At 32.7% G+C, this 19,247-nt stretch overlaps 2 protein-coding genes across 3 annotated transcripts in view; one reads left to right on the forward strand and one right to left on the reverse strand.

Annotated features, from left to right (window-relative positions):
• Positions 1-2,634: 2,634 nt before the first annotated feature.
• On the reverse strand, positions 2,635-5,877 carry LOC149481124 (basic juvenile hormone-suppressible protein 2-like). The gene is made up of 5 exons (XM_089706128.1): positions 5,796-5,877; positions 5,214-5,347; positions 4,103-4,945; positions 3,847-4,019; positions 2,635-3,668 (listed from the first exon to the last, which is right to left on the reverse strand). The coding sequence occupies exons 1-5, from the start codon at positions 5,872-5,874 to the stop codon at positions 2,639-2,641; spliced, it is 2,259 nt and encodes a 752-aa protein (XP_089562254.1). The 5' UTR covers positions 5,875-5,877; the 3' UTR covers positions 2,635-2,638.
• Positions 5,878-15,976: 10,099 nt separating this feature from the next.
• LOC149481125 (synaptotagmin-15-like) overlaps positions 15,977-19,247 on the forward strand; it is a 68,485-nt gene continuing 65,214 nt past the window's right edge. For both annotated transcript variants that reach the window (XM_089706138.1, XM_089706139.1), the window contains exon 1: positions 15,977-16,047. The gene's annotated coding sequence lies outside the window, so the exon portion shown is untranslated. The remainder of the gene's footprint in view (positions 16,048-19,247) is intronic.

Here is a 19,247-nt window from a genome sequence, read left to right on the forward strand (position 1 = left end):
GTTTTACCCGCAGTGCTCCAAATTTTTCGAAATCGGACCAGTAGTTGCTGAGATTAGCGCGTTCAAACAAAAAAAATAGTATATAAGTATTATGTTTGAAAAATGTAAGTTGTCGTGAATCAGATATTTTGTATCAATCTTTATACCTACCTACTTGTCCCTGTGTGTCAGATGTTGAAGGTAAAGAGCAATTCGTTTTTTTTTTTCATATTTTACTGATTCTAGATAAAGCATAGGCGTCACTTACGGTTTCTCCGTCGTCATATGACTTGAGATTTTATCAACATTTATTAAAACTGCTCTAAATTTATCCAAGATCACGCACGAAACATTCAACAGACATTAAATAATTTCCATATTGAATGTTCAGGATTACAGCTTATGTTCTGCTTCTTACAAATACTAACTGTGCCTCCACTGGCGAAACCGCAGGCAAAACAAAAAAGGTAGTTTTTTCGTGAAGAGTAATAACCATTCCTCCTTAGGTACTCAAACTTTCGCGTTAATAAATTTAGTACTTATAACAGATAACCCAATCTTTATTTACTGTATATAAAAATCTTAATCAAAAGCTTGTTCGTTAAAATTTTTACCACCACCGTTGCTCAGCTCAGTTATTTATATTGAATAATAGACCACAATTCGATTTGTTACCTTTCGCTACTTTCATAATTCATGGATAAGGACATGTCCTATGAAATTATTCTCTGAGGTAGGGCAGCAGATCAAGAAACGATCTTTGTGATACCAAAAACAGCTTTACGTTTTAAAAATAATAATTTATGGTATATTGTATTAAAGTCTATCGCATATTATTATATTTAATACCATTTTACCGCAAAATTTCAAAGATAAATTATAGGACTTGATTGAAAATTTTCTCTTGGTACGTTTTACATAAAAGCCTGTGTTCTCTGAAGCGACTGTAAATACGTTGTTTCTTTATGGTGACTTCTCAAAAACTTTCTATATTTCTATAGAAAGTGTTTGTTAGGTTAGGTAGTTGAATAAAAAAGAGTGAGTTTATAAAGACAAAATTAACTTCTTTTAAAATTCTATTATGTGAAGATTTGACAATCGTCTGATACGTATTGATTTTTTAAACATTTCAACGCTAAAATGTTAATTGTATGCATTTGGCATTATAAAAAAAAATGTTTGGGTACTTTACTCCTTCCCTTCATTATAAACTAAAAGGTTACCAAGTTTCGTACCACTTCGTGTAAGGGATAGATAAATACATAATATAGGTACTAAAATTGAGGTTTTCATCTAAACAACAATTCCTAGGTTAAGAAATATTAGATTCATGGTAAGAATAAAGAACAATTATGGGTGTCTACTTCTTTAATTTCTTTGAAAGAATCATTGAAATAAAAACAATTTGTTGGAAAATAGCCTTTTATACATATTTAAAAATTGCAATTATTAGTTCGAACAGTTGACTATATATTTTTAAAATTTAAAGATAAAATTCAAACATATACATAATTCTATCGATGAATGAAACATAATAGTATGTCCTTTATAATGTTATTTTGTTTTAAAATAATAATAATGTGGTAAAAAAAATTATAAATGGAGATTTTTTTATCGAAAATTGTCACTTATAATACCACAAGAGCTTCAAAATTATCGGGTATTTTCCCATAGGTTCGTTGCAAACAAATGAAGGAGTCAAGTTTTTAGTCAAGGTTAAAAAATCACAAGCGCGAAGCGCGAGTGATTTTTCCTGAAAAACTTGACGACTTTATTTGTTTGCAGGGAACCTTGAGGGAAATGCCAGATAATTTTGAAGCTCGTGTGGTATTCGGGAGATTATTTTTCCGTCCCAAATGTCGGCCAATAATTTCACAATTGAATTCAACCTGTCAGTTTGACGTCAACGACCAGAGAAAATTTTCAAAAAATTATCAGTATAATACCATGTAGGTTGTACCACGTGACGTCGAATGGTGCAATTCTATTGGTCGATATTTGGGTCGGAAAAATAATCACTTATAATACCACAAGAGCTTCAAAATTATCGGGTATTTTCCGATAGGTTCGTTGCAAACAAATGAAGGAGTCAAGTTTTTAGTCAAGGTTAAAAAATCACGAGAGCGAAGCGCGAGTGATTTTTCCTGAAAGACTTGACGACTTTATTTGTTTGCAGGGAACCTTGAGGGAAATGCCAGATAATTTTGAAGCTCGTGTGGTATTCGGGAGATTATTTTTCCGTCCCAAATGTCGGCCAATAATTTCACAATTGAATTCAACCTGTCAGTTTGACGTCAACGACCAGAGAAAATTTTCAAAAAATTATCAGTATAATACCATGTAGGTTGTACCACGTGACGTCGAATGGTGCAATTCTATTGGTCGATATTTGGGTCGGAAAAATAATCTTCAATATTTATATTATGTTTTTTTCTAAATTAATTTAGCAGAGTTATTATTTACTATAATTGTTATGTATGCATATGTATGTGTAGAAGAGAGATAAAATAAAAAAGAAACAGATGTATAGAAATAAACATCATTCTTTATTGCATCCTATTTTTATAAAATTATAACATTGCATTCGTTCATTTAACTCACACTAGTTCATTCTAGGTATACTACGTGAAATCGCTGAATTCGTCGTCCGGTTATTTGCTTAGAAGTCAAACATGTTAACATCTCTGTCGTGTTTGATGTTTACATCTACATCTGTGTAGCTGTAGTTGTCGTTGATAACAGTTTTGTCAAACATGTCGTAGTTCTTGAGCACGTATTTGTCCCAACGAGTCTTCATGTCACAAACTTGTGTCTTATGGAAGACCATAACATCCACGAATTTCATGTTAGGTGTGAAGAATTTGGTCACGTCAATCTTGCGGTCGAATGGGAAACCAAGAGGCATCTTGTCGAGCAAGACTGTAGACCTGAAGTCAATAATGTAGTCTTTGCGGTTGTTGTCCAGGATAGACAAGTCGACGTTGTCTACAAGTTTCAAAGGCGTGACGATCACGTACAGCAAGCACTTCATACCACCAATTGTACCTTTAGGTAAGATCAGCCTTGTTGGGAAGCCAGTGTTGTAGTTTTTAAGGTCCTTGTTCCACAGATCTTTGATGTCTGTGATGGTGTCAAACTTCTTCCATAAGTCGTTGGTCATAATTCTGTCATGCACAAGGTTGTGCATGTCAATCGAGTTTCTGACAATTGTGTTCTTTCCAGTGTTGAGTTTGTACAGGAAGGAGTCAAGCTCAACGAAGTTGACGCGGTTTACGTTGATATCCAGCAAGCGGCCAAGATGGTCTTCTTTAGGTCCCAAGAATATTCTGACGACACAGTCAACTGTTTTGTCAGACATGATGTCGAATGTCATTTTGAATGGCTTGTGGTTAAGACGACGTTTGCGAACCAAGAAAGTCATGTCAGATTTGGCTTTCTTTAATTCGTCATCATTCCATGTGACGGCATTGGTCATATCCATAAGGTAGTCATCGAAGTATGTAACCAGCTTGTCTACAACAACATTGTCGATTTTAACTCCAGGGAAGTACAGTTCTTCGCGAGTGTAGCTCGGGAGGCGCATCTTGAAGAGCATGAACAAGTAGCAGAGACGCTTCTGCAGTTGATAGAAGACTGGATCACGGAGCGCGGTTTGGTAAGAGTCGAGAACTGTGGGAGCGACGAAGTACCTGTAGACAAATATAGGATGTTTATTTCATGTTGAATAATGCCCTTTTTTGGATTTTTAAATAGATTAGGTTTTAATGCTTTGTACATTAAATAAATAAGTTAATTAACTGTATTAGGATTAGGTATGGTATGGTGATTACAAGAATTGTTATTATGATAAGATTAATCCATTCATACTTGTCACTTCCGAAAGTGTTCAGTCCAACGACAGATTTCATGAGGATGAGCATGTAACGGTAAGCTTCAACATGGGTGACGTCAACATCATCCTTGTCAACAGTGCCGTAGATAAGTTTGCCGAGGTTTTCAATGTCCTTCTGATGTGTCAGGTCAAATCGTTTTCCATTGATCTGAAATAAATTTCATTATTATAATAATTTAAATTAAAATCCATTGATGATAAATAAAAGTAAAAATATGATGAACTACAAACCTCAATGAAACCTTTAATGATAGCTTCGTTTATGATTTTTTCGTAGTCCTGTACAAGCTTAACGTTTCCAATGTTGGTATTTCTAACAAGGATGTGGTCATTAAATCTGGCAGGTAATTCAAGACCGTTGTGTAATTTCAACCAAGGCCAGTATCCCTTCCTGATTGGTCGGTTCCAAGAGAGAAGTTCGATTTCTCCAAGACCGTTAGAAAGACGTTCAAGGTAGTATCGGGCAAGGATCTGCTGGTAGATGTACATGGTCATTTCCCATCTTCTGTCCATCTTCATGTTCAACTTGTTGTTAACATCATCCTTCATCCAGAATGGATAGTCAACATGGAAGTAGTAGTAGTAGGTGTTTAGGTCAATATCTTCAGTGAAGTATCTTAGCCTGTCTTCATCGCTCAAGTAAACTCTCTTGTCGAATACGTTTTCATCGATGATGTAAATGTCCTTGTCGGTTTTTTTGATTCCGTAGAAGTCAGCAAGTTTGGAGTCCAGGAGACCCTTTTTCATTTTAAGTAAGTACGCCTTTTGGATGACATCCGCACGGACGTAGTAGTATGGGTAGATTTCATAAGCAGGGGGGAGAACGATTCCCTTGCAGTCATCACGGTGGCGAACGGCGACAGTTAAAGCGTAGACAAACATTCCCTCGTTGAGGTACAAACGCATCCAGCAAGCGGTCTTGATGAAAGTGTCGAAGTCCTTAGCGTAGTACAACATGTGGAACATTGTGACTACTTCTTTGAGTTGGCGGTCGACGTGGATAGTGAACACCTCACCACGAGGCAAGAAACCGAATTTCATCATGTTGACGAAGGTCTTTACTACATCTTGTTTCTGTAACAATAGCACAAGAATTTAGATTTTCAATTATTTTATGGCGGAGAAAAAATAAGGCGAGGTAACGTTTTACATTGTTTATTATTTTGCACTTTAAAATATCATTAAATGAAAGTATGTCTGATATAACATACTATGAACTTAAGTTCCTGAGAATTACAAATATGTATCGATAAATCCATTGAAACAACCATAATCTTTAAAATTCTGTTTTTCATTCAAATTTTAGAGGAGCTTACACCAGACGAATGAACATTTAACTTACGCCATATAGGTGCACATTGTCTTCGATCTTGTAGTTCTTGCCAATCTCTTCAATGTCCTTGTACATGCATGGTTGGAGGATGTTGTTCAGCAGCTTCAGAATGAAAATTTGCCTTTGCTTCACATCCCAGTTGACTGGAATAAAAGATAAAATAAATATCGAAGTTTTAATTATCAATTAAAATTATTTACTATTGCTTGGAGCTTCGATTCGATGAAATACACTATAAAAAATATTTGATTAAAAGCTTATATAAATTAAATATTAAGTATCAAATAATATTCTTCAAAGGAATCTTTTATAAATTTTGATATTGATTAATGGTAAGTATAAAGTTAGTTAAAATAAATTCAGAATTTCGAAGAATCACTACTAAAAACACTGAAACAGAAAATTTATAATAGTTGCAAATCGCACATAGCAAATATAAAATATTGTTTTTAAGTAAACAAAGATAACATTTCACAAAGAATCATTTCGCATAATATACGGTAAAACAAAAAATAGAATGAAAAAGTCAATGCATCATTTTAATTTATTTTAAAGAAGGGAATTGAACTTGCTATAAGAAAAATTTCTCACCTATTGTGGTATCGTCAGTAATCCCAGGCTTGGCCGAAGCCAGGGCAAGAAGCCCAAGCACACAAATGAGCACCTTCATCGCTGTCTAGCTCAACTGTACCTCGAAGACGAGCACACTGCATTTTATACCTCATCATTGTCCCTAACTGACCCCTCAGGTCCATTTTTATTGATAAGTGCAGATAGCAACAATGTGTAGTGTCAATGTTATCTATAACTTTCTTATATTTATTAGTGCATTGTAGTATCCAAACTATTGAATAGGGAAAGGAGAATCTTAATTTAGCACCAGCACCTTCATTGCAACATGGGCATCCTCTAAAGGTCCAGGCAATATCTTGGCTTGGTCATGTCACTGCGTTGATTTGTTTTGTTCCGATCTTGTCAGTTTTATGAGGATAAGTTGAAAAATCAATAGTAGTTTAAAAACTGTAGTAACAGACTAATGAATTTGTCTTTTATGTGTTATCGCAGTTAGTTATATTAATTGATAGTAAGACGATATCTATCTCGGGCACCTACTATTAATTCACCTGTTATGTCAACTGAAGAATGAATTATACCTAACTTGATCAAACCAGGCTCAATCGATTATAGGGTATGAAAGCGATATTCAAGATCACTGATCTTATTACACATTTAGGCCACAGAATTGAACTGTAAGCATAATTTAATCTTAGGGAAGTGTATATTTTGCCCCGTATACCCATTGACCACCGAGCGGCCCGATCGGGCCGCGACACAATAGATTTTCTATTGTGTCTGTGATTCCGGGACTGAGGGATTAAGTTTACGTTTACACTAATTCTAAAAAGTTTACGTAATAATCGCTCCTAGCCGATTTCGGCTACAGCGACTGCTATATTGTGTCGTCGTTGCGGTGGGTCAACAATGCCCTGTCGTTAAAAAGTTTACGTATTCGGCTTATGAATCGAATTTGGTGGTGTCTTTTGGTTTTAGGTACTTGTTGGTTTTTTTAAGAAAACAAGTGATTTTTAGGCATGCATATTATGTAAATCGATGTGCTTATATTATAAAGTTTAAGAGTTGACTTAATTAATATCAGGAACGACTGTTTTGAATTTAACTAATCTTTTTATGTTGGCTAATTCATATCTATACTAATATTATAAAGCTGAAGAGTTTGTTTGTTTGAACGCGCTAATCTCAGGAACTACTGGTCCAATTTGAAAATAATTTTCGGGGTGAGATAGCCCATTTGTTGAGATTATAACACGCTAAGACCAACAAGAGTGGAGCCACGGAGGTGAAACCGCGGGGAGCAGCTAGTAGCTGTAATTATATCTTGTGATTATAGATATAAGATGATTGAAGATAGTTTTGAAAGCTTTGTGATAGACTAAGTATTTTATTTTCTATAACGTGACCTTTGGCAATAAGTTGGCTCATTAAGAGTGATAAACACAAATCAACAAAAGGAGGTATTTTAAATAAATTGCAACAAAGTAACAAGAAACAAAATAATGTCACGTATCGCTAACCTTTTAGTACCTACAGTAAACGATTGTTACGTTTTAACTTTGATCATAAAAGCATAAAAGTGACTTGAATGAAATTCATGTTTTTAACTTAATTGGCGGTTTTGTTCTTTTCTCGACACTTCTGACTAAACAAACTGCGCAATTCGGCATAATATATAAAATATTTCCATAATATATAAAATATTTAGTTAATGTTCATAATAATTAATGTAAAAAAAATATTTAACTCGTTCGATTATTATTATAAGCTTTCAAAGTTTCAAATAAGATACAGGTTTTTCCCTCCTTACGATCCAAAATGAATGAACGAAAGTAATCGAATGAAAATGAATGAACGAAAGTCATATCAAGATGATGTGTACATTTCACGTGGATTTTGTGTCCTCTTGAGGGATCAAGAGACATGCAGAGATAAAATAAATAACATGCACGTTATTCATCCATATCTTACCTGTAAAGTGAGTTCCGAATTGACAAAAAGTACGAGAATATTATGGAAATCGATACAATATTCGATTTATATATTCGATATAATATTATACATATCGATATAATGCTGTTATGTCAAAGAGATATCCTACTCAAATCCTTTTAATTGAACCATTTGTGCACAATAAAGTAGGAGTATAGTACCTAGAATCCAATTACTATCACTGTATGTTGCTATTAAACACGAACTATCTGTAAACCCTTTGCGATTTCACGAGGAAATACAAGAGTGTAAAATGATTCCTCGACTAATTTCACACCTTACCTCTATCAAGTATCATAAACATATCACATCATCCATTGCGCGTTCTATTCAGAAGGTCATAGAGATTATATTCGTATACTACGTAATGGATGAGTTACGTTCGATTCTATGGTTTTCAGGATATAATGTACGAGGTCACCTCGAAAAGCTTGTGGTAGGTCAATCTGAAACCTCTTAAGCATAGTCAATGATGCAGGAAGCATATTGAACGGCACGTAATTTAATTGAAACTGTATCAGAGTGAAGGTAGTCAATTTAATATTTACTCTGCATTGTAAAACATTATAAATGTTGGAAGAACATTTACTTTTTAATGTTTTAAGTAATGGTATGAAAAATATAAAGTGGAAGTTATGGCTTGTAAAAATAGATATAATAATTTGCTTTCCTTATGTTTAAAGAAATTAATATGAATATTAAATATATCTTATGTTTGTTTTATTCTCGACCACACTAGATTAATGCACACTATTATCATCAATGTATAAGAAGTACTTTTTTATTAGGAGTTGAGGTCGACAATATCAATGTTTTTTGTTCTTGTTTATATTTTCTCAGAAATATCTCATTTTCAAAGAGATTTGTTCGACAGGAGCAATTAAATGTTTTCTTTGTGTTGGCTGAGTATTCTTTGAAAAATTAAATGAATATGAAAATAAAAGTAATAGAGCAAATAAATGATATAATGTTCTTCTATTTTTATAATTATAAGAAATCAATTTCGTGGGATGATTGAAACAGATAGATATGAGATATACCTCTATTATGTCAGTGATCATAATAATTTTATGAGGCGGTTTTATTTTTGCTTTTTCTTTCCCTTGCTCAAGTTATTTTACTTGCTTTTGAAATTGCAAAGCAGTCTTCTAGTCTCCTATCACCGATACTTATATATTTATTTGCATTTTGCAAAATACGAAATAATAGATCACTACGAAACATTAAATTATTGAAGAGAAAATAATGGTAAATCTAACGAAAACGTACGAAAACCAGTGCTTTAAAAACTACATGCGCTACGGTTCGAAACTATGATGTATATTGGTTTTCGAAAGTATGATATATTATATTGTAAAACATTACCCTCCCTTATTCTTGCACAGTTGAGTAATAATAACCATAACAATATTAACGCATTGCAGTTTTTATCAGAGTAATATTATACAACTTGCACCGAGCTGGGTCAATAATCTTTTATCTCTAGAAAAAAAACAATAATTAAACATTTATTGCGCGAATTATTTTAAAACAAACATGATTACTGAGATAATAACATTATTCTTAAAGAAATTCAAAATAATCCATTAAACAATGTATATTATAAAGATTTCACTTACACTAGTCATTAAATTATTTTAAGAATGAAAAACCATTAGATACATATTTCTAAACTAAGTTTCTAGACTATTTTACAAGACACGGAATTACAAATAAATATAGCCTTTACAACTAAGCTTTACAACTAAATCATATCGGAAAAAATAAATATTTCCTCAATATAATTTTATTAGTGTAGATTAAGATATTATTACAGCCTATTTAATATGAAACGTAAAGTTCATAATTTTGATAAGTTCGAAGAAGCATGATAATTAATTAATTAATTATTAATTATTATTACAAAGAACATGTTACATATTGCATTTTCACTGTGTTTACATTTTAACAGCACTTCAGTGACGTCATCACATTTGAAGACCAGTTTATTGATCAATCTGGACGATAGGTTACTCCAGGCTAGATTCAATTTGGAGATAGTCAGGTGACAGGGAAATGTAGGTCACATCCAAAATCGAATGCTTTAATGTGTGCAATTGGTCATGTTAACGGAAATTTTCATGGCATATTTTCTGTAATAAATTTTGCATCTCTTTTATTACATACCTACAATCTAAATCGTTTTAATAGGCTCTTAGATGTTCATTACAATAGGACACATACATAAGATTGCTTTATAACTAAGTTAAGGTAAAGATTTTTTTTAAATACGCAGAAGCCTATTATTAAATTAAAATAATTTAATAGAAAAATGGAAGCATATCACATTAAGAAAATCAATAATAAGCACTTATCAGTTAATATTATATTATGGTCCATTAAAACAAAGAATTAAAAGCACTGTAAAATACTGAGACAGTAATGCAATCTATTTGGTTAAGCTTAGATGGTCATTTCAGCAGTAATATCGTTAGCCTTGGGTTAATGTTCCATCTCGTAATTGTAGATCTTTGTAATTAAGGTTACGCAGTTGTCGAGTGAAGTCGGTTAATTATGTCACAAAAATGTCCCTGTATTTCTTCATTTTTATAATTGAAAAATTACAATTGTTTGGGGATTTTGTTATTACAGACAAGTTTTTAAGGTTATTTTGTATTTCAGCTAAAAGGATTGTCAAGTTAGTTAAAATCTTACAAAAGATCATTGTTTCTTTTTATCTCAACGATAATATCATCATTTTGGAGACATTCCTCTGTGTCAGTGAAAAGGGAGGACAAAAAAAATCGTTGGACTTTCATCATAATGTTGAGTAAGACAACGTATCAATCTCTTGTAAAAAAGGTGCAGTAATTTTTATTTCAGCTTAGAAAGAACACATGACAAATCTGTCTCCTGCTTCCTATTGGGTTTCAGCAAACTGAATGGTTGAGATATTTCCGACATTTTAATATTACCTTTAGATACTTTATGTTAAATTAAGTAAAAACGAATGGATGGTCTTAAAATTCATGTAAATATCAAAGACAAAATTTAATATCTATGCTTACTTTATGTGAAAGGAAATCTGTCTGTGTTTTCTTTCAACTAAACTGATTTATATAAATAGTTTGAGACTTAAGGAAGGGCATAGTATAGGTTTTATATTCCTGTGACTACAAGGGCGAAATCGCGGGCGGAAAGCTAGTTCTTTATATGTATAATATATGTATTAAAGCTATACTTTATATACGGAGGTGTTAGTTTGTCGTTTTCATACAACTCAATTAAATAATTCTGTGTGGCATTATACGGTTTGTAGGATGTTTTATTCTTTATAAATTATTATTTACTACCACTTTCAACACTGTTTCGGTGTAAGGTTAATGTATGTCGGTTTATTATCCTCAAGGCACCTATATTAAACTCGCTTATATACTGTAATTAATTGTTTTTACTAAGAAAACTGGCGTAATATTAAAATTATTATTTAAAATTTAAATACATCACTTTATATTTTAGAATAAGACTCACAAAAAATATCAAATCTAATATGAAATAAATAAAAGAACACAGAGCTATTTATTACAAAAAAAAAATTGGTTGCCTGTAAAGTCGGTTTACTGACGATAGTTGAACGTGACAACGTCTGATTGTGCTTCTTTGTCGCTCGTTGCGCGCTCTCGCTTGCACTTCAAACCTAACATGGAACGCCTCAGAGCGAGGTAACGCCGCATGAGTCATGTTTTTTCGTACGTGCAGCCGGCTCTATCGAATTATAAGACGTTGTCACGTCAAAAAACGTAATTTAAGAGAATAAAATATAATTTTGTACCTAAATTTAATTTGAATTTGACTACGGGTCATCTTGGTATCGCGAGATAGATATCATTAATTAATAAATAATATCTAAATGAAGCTTAAAATTACTTTAAAATTAAGAAATGATTCATTTACTGGGTCTTGCGAATTAAATCTGGCATCCCTTTGAACAAGTTAAATCGATTGCGAGCTTTTAATGAATGTTGCTGAAGCGAAATAAAATTACTCAACTAAGGTTATAATATTAAGTTGTCCCCACACAGTAATGCCGCATGACATGCGTTACGTTGTGTCATGCATGCATGATCGTTAAGTTTTTACTTTAAAATAAATAACATTTTTATTAACTATAAGGTCTTAAGTCAACGGTTCCATAAACATTCATTCAAAGGCCCCATCGACAATGATGGTAATTTATCATAAGAGTAGATAGCCATTACAGTTATACTCTGTATACACCCACGAAACGAAATCAGCGATAGGTATGTTAATGTTACTTTTATCAAAATGTATTTTTCTCGAACAAGTCATACGTAGCATGATATGAATAATGTGCAAACTACGTGCTGGCAGTTGATTGATGAAGCTTTGTATTTTATATCCTGCAAGTTAGATTGTCATGCAGCATGATCCTGTAGATCGGTTGAAGTCATGCAACAACTTATACCATTTCATGCACTGGACTACTAATAAAACTAAACATGCACGAATTGTTATTTTTAGACGCTCATGCTGCATGACGATTCATGTAAACGCATGTCATGCTTGCATTTCCGTCTAGGAACAACTTTATACATTTTCAGCGCGGAAGTAACCTTTCAATATTAATATGACGAAATGAAGTGTTAATTTCTAGTGTTAGCATGAGGTTATGTTGGTGGGAAGTGATATGCAAATTTGGGACTTTTGGGAATAATTGTTACTTTGATAAAATAGAGAATTATGTATGTTTGTGTGATTTTATAATAACAATATCAGTAGCTTTGCTAGGTATGGTATTTCAATTAATATTGTTTTATATCTCAATAAAATAATATTTTATAGTTATAAGATTGGAGTATAACTTAATGTGTCTTCGGGAAACAATTGAACTGTTTATATATTTTACTAGTGGTCCTCCCCGGCTTCGCCCGTGGTACATATTTCGCAATAAAAGGTAGCCTATGTCCTTTCTCGGGTATCAAAATATCTCCATACCAAATTTAATGCAAATTGGTTCAGTAGTTTAGGCGTGATTGAGTAACAGACAGACAGACAGAGTTACTTTCGCATTTATAATATTATATTAGTATGGATTGTCACGCTACTCTATCAAAGTTTGCAAGTTATAAAATGGTAATTGTGCAATAAGTACTGTGGGAAATTTCTTAATATTCCCTTTTAAATGATTAATATTGCACATGCAGTACTTTTAAGAATTTTTCAAGGCCGATATTATGAATAGTATTTTCTTTGATTTTTTTACTATATAGGTAGGTAGCTTATTAACATAGTTTTCCATTTAATTAAACACAAAAAAGTTAATACATATATAAAATAAACAGGAAGGGCAGCTTTATAGCTCACCAGTGACCTCTTCTAGACTGCCACGGGCAAACTAAATTACTGAAGGAAAACTCTACGTAACAAAAATATTGACGGAAATCTTCATCTTAAAGATAATGGGACTTGGATATCTGTACTATGTATGCTGACAACACTGTGACCTAAATTGAAGAATTCGCACATTATAAAATTAATTTATAGTTACTTAAGAATAAAGATAAATAAATATGTATAAGCAGCTTCAAAGCAAAAGCAAAAAATGAACATTTTCTCTTTAAAATACTAATGCTATTTATTTTATTATAATATTTTTAAAGTACATAAGACTATTAAACAACAATATTATGCTGTCTGGTTGGTTGAAGTCTACTTCGTCGATATTGTTATCTTGAACGATCAAAGTTTGAAGCCATTTTCCGGCTCTAATACCTCAAACAAATATTACTCGACTATGAAGTTTGCGTATACATTTTTAAAGATGCTTTGTATAAGTTACAGTGTGATAGATCCGAACTATAACATAAGGAATGTACCTATGAATTCAATTATCTCCAGAACTTTCTACACTACATCTGAATGTATAATATGCGTGTACTAACATGTACGTACATATAATAATGGCAATGCAATCCATTGCTACAATGATACTGAAACACCGTACATGAAAGTCTATTCCAAATTTCCGTAACATGAGCTAAAGCTCCTTTAAAAGCAAACTGTTGAAGATCGCCAGCTAAGGTCATGTTTAATGTTCACCAATAATAATATTCCCTTTGTCAAGACGTAGGTCACCTATATGAGAGTATAGGACATAATCCGCTACGCTACGTAGACGAATTATACTACTAAAAAATTTAATTGAATTCAATAGTCTATAGACAATTTCTACCTGAAGATGATACGCCACAGCCACTATTCCAATCCTATAAAGACTTAAAAGCTTGTTGAATAATGAACTGAAATAAATGCACGTTTCGCGTTTATTCGGCGAAGTTAGGCAAATACTTCAGAATAAATCTGAAACGTGACTAGATTGAACCCTTAAATAAATAATAAGAAGTCATACGTCTTTAGCCTCACTGCAAACGTGTTTGATGCCTGGTTAATTTGAATATTTCAGCAAATACTATACAAAAAATATATGTCGAGGAAAAAACTACGCGCCTCCTTAATAATAAAATAAGATTTTCCTGCTTCAAAAACTTTTCACACGAGGTAATTTTTGAATAAAAGTATGAGTCGCGAGAGAGTTTGCTGAATTTTCGCACTATTAACTAGAATGTGTCGAGTTTTACGTGACTCTAGGGGATACAGCTTACAACTGGAGTGCTAAGTATATGAAACATTGAGTGAAACTTTCTTATTAAAGCCTTGACTTTAGTGGAACTTATGCTAACATTTACGTCACGTCTGTTTCGACAATAGCCACCGGTTTAACTGAGTGGGATGATGTAGATATTTTGTTTAAATGTCATGATTTAAAAAGCTTTATGTCGGCAATATTCGTTCAACACTGAAAACGCTCATCATACTCCTTTTTCGGGTCAACAATAGAATATTGGATCTTGTGCCAAAAGTGCTAAAATTACTGATGCTTTGCATTACACAGATATTTATGTATTTTATACAAATGTATAAATAATAATATGTATAATTCGTTCAATATTTATCATAGTTATAAAATAATTAATAAACCAGCGACGTTTTACTTCTCTACGGTAAGATCTTGCAAGAAATTATTTATTTTCCTCAAACGCTCAATTGCTTCCTATAAATTCACTAAGACGTTTTTAAAATAAAAACGGATTGAGTAGATCTTGTTAAATTAAATCCAAAGAAAAACAGAAATATAAGGATAACGGTTAGTGACGCAGCATTTTAATATTGCTCTTTCACTCTTTTTAAAAAGGAAACAAATACCTATGCAAATGAGGAAGGGAATCCAAACTGGGTCAAGGCTCGTCCTAAAGTGACGAATTACACGGGAATTCTATGGCAGTAAAAGTGGCGTCACAGAGATTCTAAAAAGTCAATTAAAAGTTGGATGCCTAGTTTCGTTTGTCGTAGAATTATAAAAGGATCAAATAAACGATTACTGTCGAGGATTATCCTAGCAATTACAGATTCTACTCAATTACCCCGGCTTTCTCAATTAATTAACTTTCAGTTCTGTTTATCGCGTCATTTTATGCGTAGGTATAAGCACAAGGAACCTTTTCCTTGTAATTATCACGGATAATAAAATAAATATCAATTAAGATGTCTTGGAGTAATAATATTTTTGAATAATATTACGTATTACGTTAAATACGTTCAAGGATATTTTTTACGTGTTTAAATCTATATTTAGATTATAGAAATAGGAATCTGATAATATGAATAGAAAACTAGTAGGTAAAATTGTAACCGCTTGATCACACATACGATTCTATAACATATTTTAGAAGTAAATTAATCCATTACTTAGCTGTCATTTTATATTTAACTTTTTTATTTTTATTTAAAACCAGAATTAATTGTCTTGTACCTGAATATCTACGATCCTACCTACGATGTAACCAATTGATAAAAGCGTGACGTCACGATGAAACAGACGAGCCATGTATTTTCTAGTCACATCATTCATCATTCCGCTCACGTTTCCAAAAACTCGACGCAACAGATGGAGATCAGTAATGTCAATACATACACTGCTACTCCACAGCCGCAAGCTTTTGGAGATATGGAAAATGTCCTAACAAGATCAAAGTTGTCGTTGTCGGTACGTGCACTAACTTTATTTTGTGGCCTACACATGCGCAGTGTAACAGCATAGGAAGTTTCATATTCGCTTTCACAGTGTCCTACTAGAGTCCTCGGGGTTCGTGCGTTTTCTTGCGAGGAAAATCGTCGCTCGGAATTTACAACCAAGTATTGTAACAACGGAGTGTTTTATGTAAGCATAAGTAGTTAGCATGTCGATGTGCCCTTAGAAACAATCCCTTCAAAAATAAGTGTGCAAGAATTTTTTTCTTTGAAGGTAAGTGATAGCTGGATAGCTAATTCTTCTATAGTTAAACTTACCTGTGCATGACAATTGAGTGATTTGTGGTCCCATTACATTGTTTAGTAACTTCTGAAACAAACATAGATTTATTGTGATAATATTTTCTCATTAGGAGAATAATTATTGTTGTCTTAGAAAACTTGATGTTATCTGAATGGCCTTGCAATTGATAAATGTTAGCTTTCTATTCAAAGGCCGTGAATACAAGGGTAAATTTATCGGACAACACGAAAAGCACTTAGAAAGGATTTATAAAATAGAAAACAATTTGATTCCTTCTAAATCAAATTTTCTTTGTGACTCAATTTTAATCGCGTCGGCATTAATAGTAGTCTCGTCGGCTCTGCGCTGAAAAATCTGGTAATCTTGTAAAATCAGGCGAAATTACCTGCTAAGCCTGTTACGGTTTATCCCGGTACGGGCGTTTAAGAGGGATTTTTTTAACAGAATACAATTAATATATTGCCATATAAACAGATATATTTAAATAAATCATATTATATTAGGAAGTTCTAAGTCGGAAATCGTTGAAGATACCCTGCTGAGCTGTTGCTTTCTCTGTCCCTTAATATGCCTATGTATGCTTAAATCTTTATAACTACGCAACGGATTTTGAAGCGGTTTTTTTTTAAAGATAGAGTGATTGTCGAGGCGGGTCATTAGTTATGGGATATATATCTACTAGAAACGGACTCAGCCTTGCAATTAGAGGCGTGAAAAAGACAAATAATTACTATATTTAACGTTAAACAATTGTTGAGAATAAATGAAAAGGGCCACATTATGTTCGCGTGTCGAAGGATGGGCTTCACGCAATTGCCGGGAATGCTCCAATTGAATGGAAGAAACGTGAACAGAATGCGGCCCTTATCAAAATCCGATGATCATTCTCCTTTAAGTAGGGAATTAAAGCAAAATATTGCGGGTAGAAAATATAAATAATGTTTATTTAGTTCTATGTATGTAAGGGGTAACTTTTAATATGTAATATAGGAATGAAATATTAACAGCCATCAACGTGTATCATATAGAAATAAGTTAGGTACGAGCTATCGATTTTATAACTAATATCGTTGAAGGAGTAAATGCGGCTATAGATAGATAATATAATAATATTATGCTCATTAAGTACAATAAATCAAACCCAATGTCGATATTGGACCAAAATAGGGTAAGATTAGAATCAGGAAGTGTGATCCCGCAGACTCTATGGTTATTTATGAAATTTACACATTATAATATTATGGTGCAATCTCGTGGGAAAGGTGAAATCTGCAGTGTATGGTGTAACAAGGACGCATGTCACGTAAAATTAAGTAATTAAAACCCTTCATTGTCCTTGAAATGAATGATTTTTTTAATTAATTTTTCTACGACGTTCTCAAAATAAAGCATGGGTATAGAAATAAATATTAGCGTAAATTATTACATTTATAATTCTTTTTTTTTCAATTTCGTTATTTATTAGTTTTAGTTTCCACTGGGTACAAAACCGACGCTTTCAAAGATCCGGCAAACATAATGTATTTTCAATTGTTTTTCCAATTGTTTGCTGAAATTTTTATTCCAATTGAGAAGAAAAAGTTACGAAGAAATTGAAGAAAAATATTAGGTTTTGATAGCGTCGTTGGAAAATTTGTAAAACGATTAATTACCCTACTCGATGTCTTAGTATGGTATATTTGTCTTCAGTCTCTTATTAAAAACATGTTCATTGAGTCAAGTATAAGTATGTATTTTAAATATTTGTCAAAAATTATTATCACTTGGCACACTGGTTAAATAAATACAGTCATTTTAACATCGAAATAACTGAAATAAGAATTTTATTGAAATCATAAATGGCTGAAATGGGCTGGTTAGCCACTCGTCGATGTGTGGTAACAATGTGTGATTCTTGATTGAGAATAAGCAATTAATCATCCAAATAAAACGTTTCCCTTTTATCGCATTCGAGGATTGACGATCGAGTTGAAGAAATCGGAATTTTAGAATATTATAATATTACAGTTAAAACATCTAATCGTAAATTTATTTATTTATTTTGTATTGTTTACTATTTTACTAAACTTTTCCATTATAAACGTATGAAAATTTTTGACTTAGATTTTGAATGTGAATTACTTGAAAATTTCCTGTACTGCTACGGTTTTTTACAACTTCTGGTATTTTTATACACCTACACAGTGCAATGTTTGTTGTATTTGCGAGCAAACGATAGACTGATGCGTATTTGAGTTGCAATTTGCAACCAAGCCTATGTGCTGAGACTTGGGTTGTTGAGGAAGTGATTATGAGGAAAAGGAGGAGGAAGAGGAATTTTCAAACACAAATTTAGAGGATGCGGATGAGGAAGAGGATATTTTTTTGAGGAAGAGGATGCGGATGAGGAAGCGGAAGAGGAAGCGGATGAGGATGAGGATGATAGGAAATTATAATCAAAATTAAAAAACAAAAACTTTTAAAATTAAAAATTAAAACAAAAGCCATTCTCCTGTCTCTACATATTGATGTTTAAGGTTAGGGGAGGCTAGCTCGCCCGATCGCGAATTTACAAAGCCTGTAAGTACTATACTATTTGAGTCACGAGCCGGACTCAGATGAGCTTTTGTTTATGCATATTACTCGAAAAAACCCACAGAAAAAACCTAATCTATATCAGTGCCAGAAGCGACATTAGGCGATTTCCACAAAAAAAAACTAACTGGTAGATACTATTATGTAAGCTTAAACAACTTGTTTGTTTTTTAATTTAAAATTACTTTTGACAAACATTATTTGGTAAAATATGTTTCTTCTGAGTATCTGAGAAAATGTTATATTATTATGTTTAGAGATAAGTGTTAGGCGCAGATATAAATATGGCGGTAGGACTCTAATCTTGTTCGTTAGTAGAGTCCGACTCGTAACTCAAATACATAGTTTAAATAGGCTTTGTAAATTCGCCGCCTGATCGGATCAGCATCCTCTTAAATTTCCTCAAAATTTTGAGGAAGCGATAGCGGAAGAGGATTTTTTTATTTTCATTTTTGAGGATGCGGTAACGGTAGAGGAACCCAAAATATTGCGGAACTTCCGCATTATGAGGA

The sequence above is a fragment of the Colias philodice genome, chromosome 17, assembly GCF_061535455.1.
Source record: "Colias philodice isolate Cphi_HAF_F1 chromosome 17, ilColPhil1 Martin Lab GWU primary, whole genome shotgun sequence".
Lineage (NCBI taxonomy): Eukaryota > Metazoa > Arthropoda > Insecta > Lepidoptera > Pieridae > Colias > Colias philodice.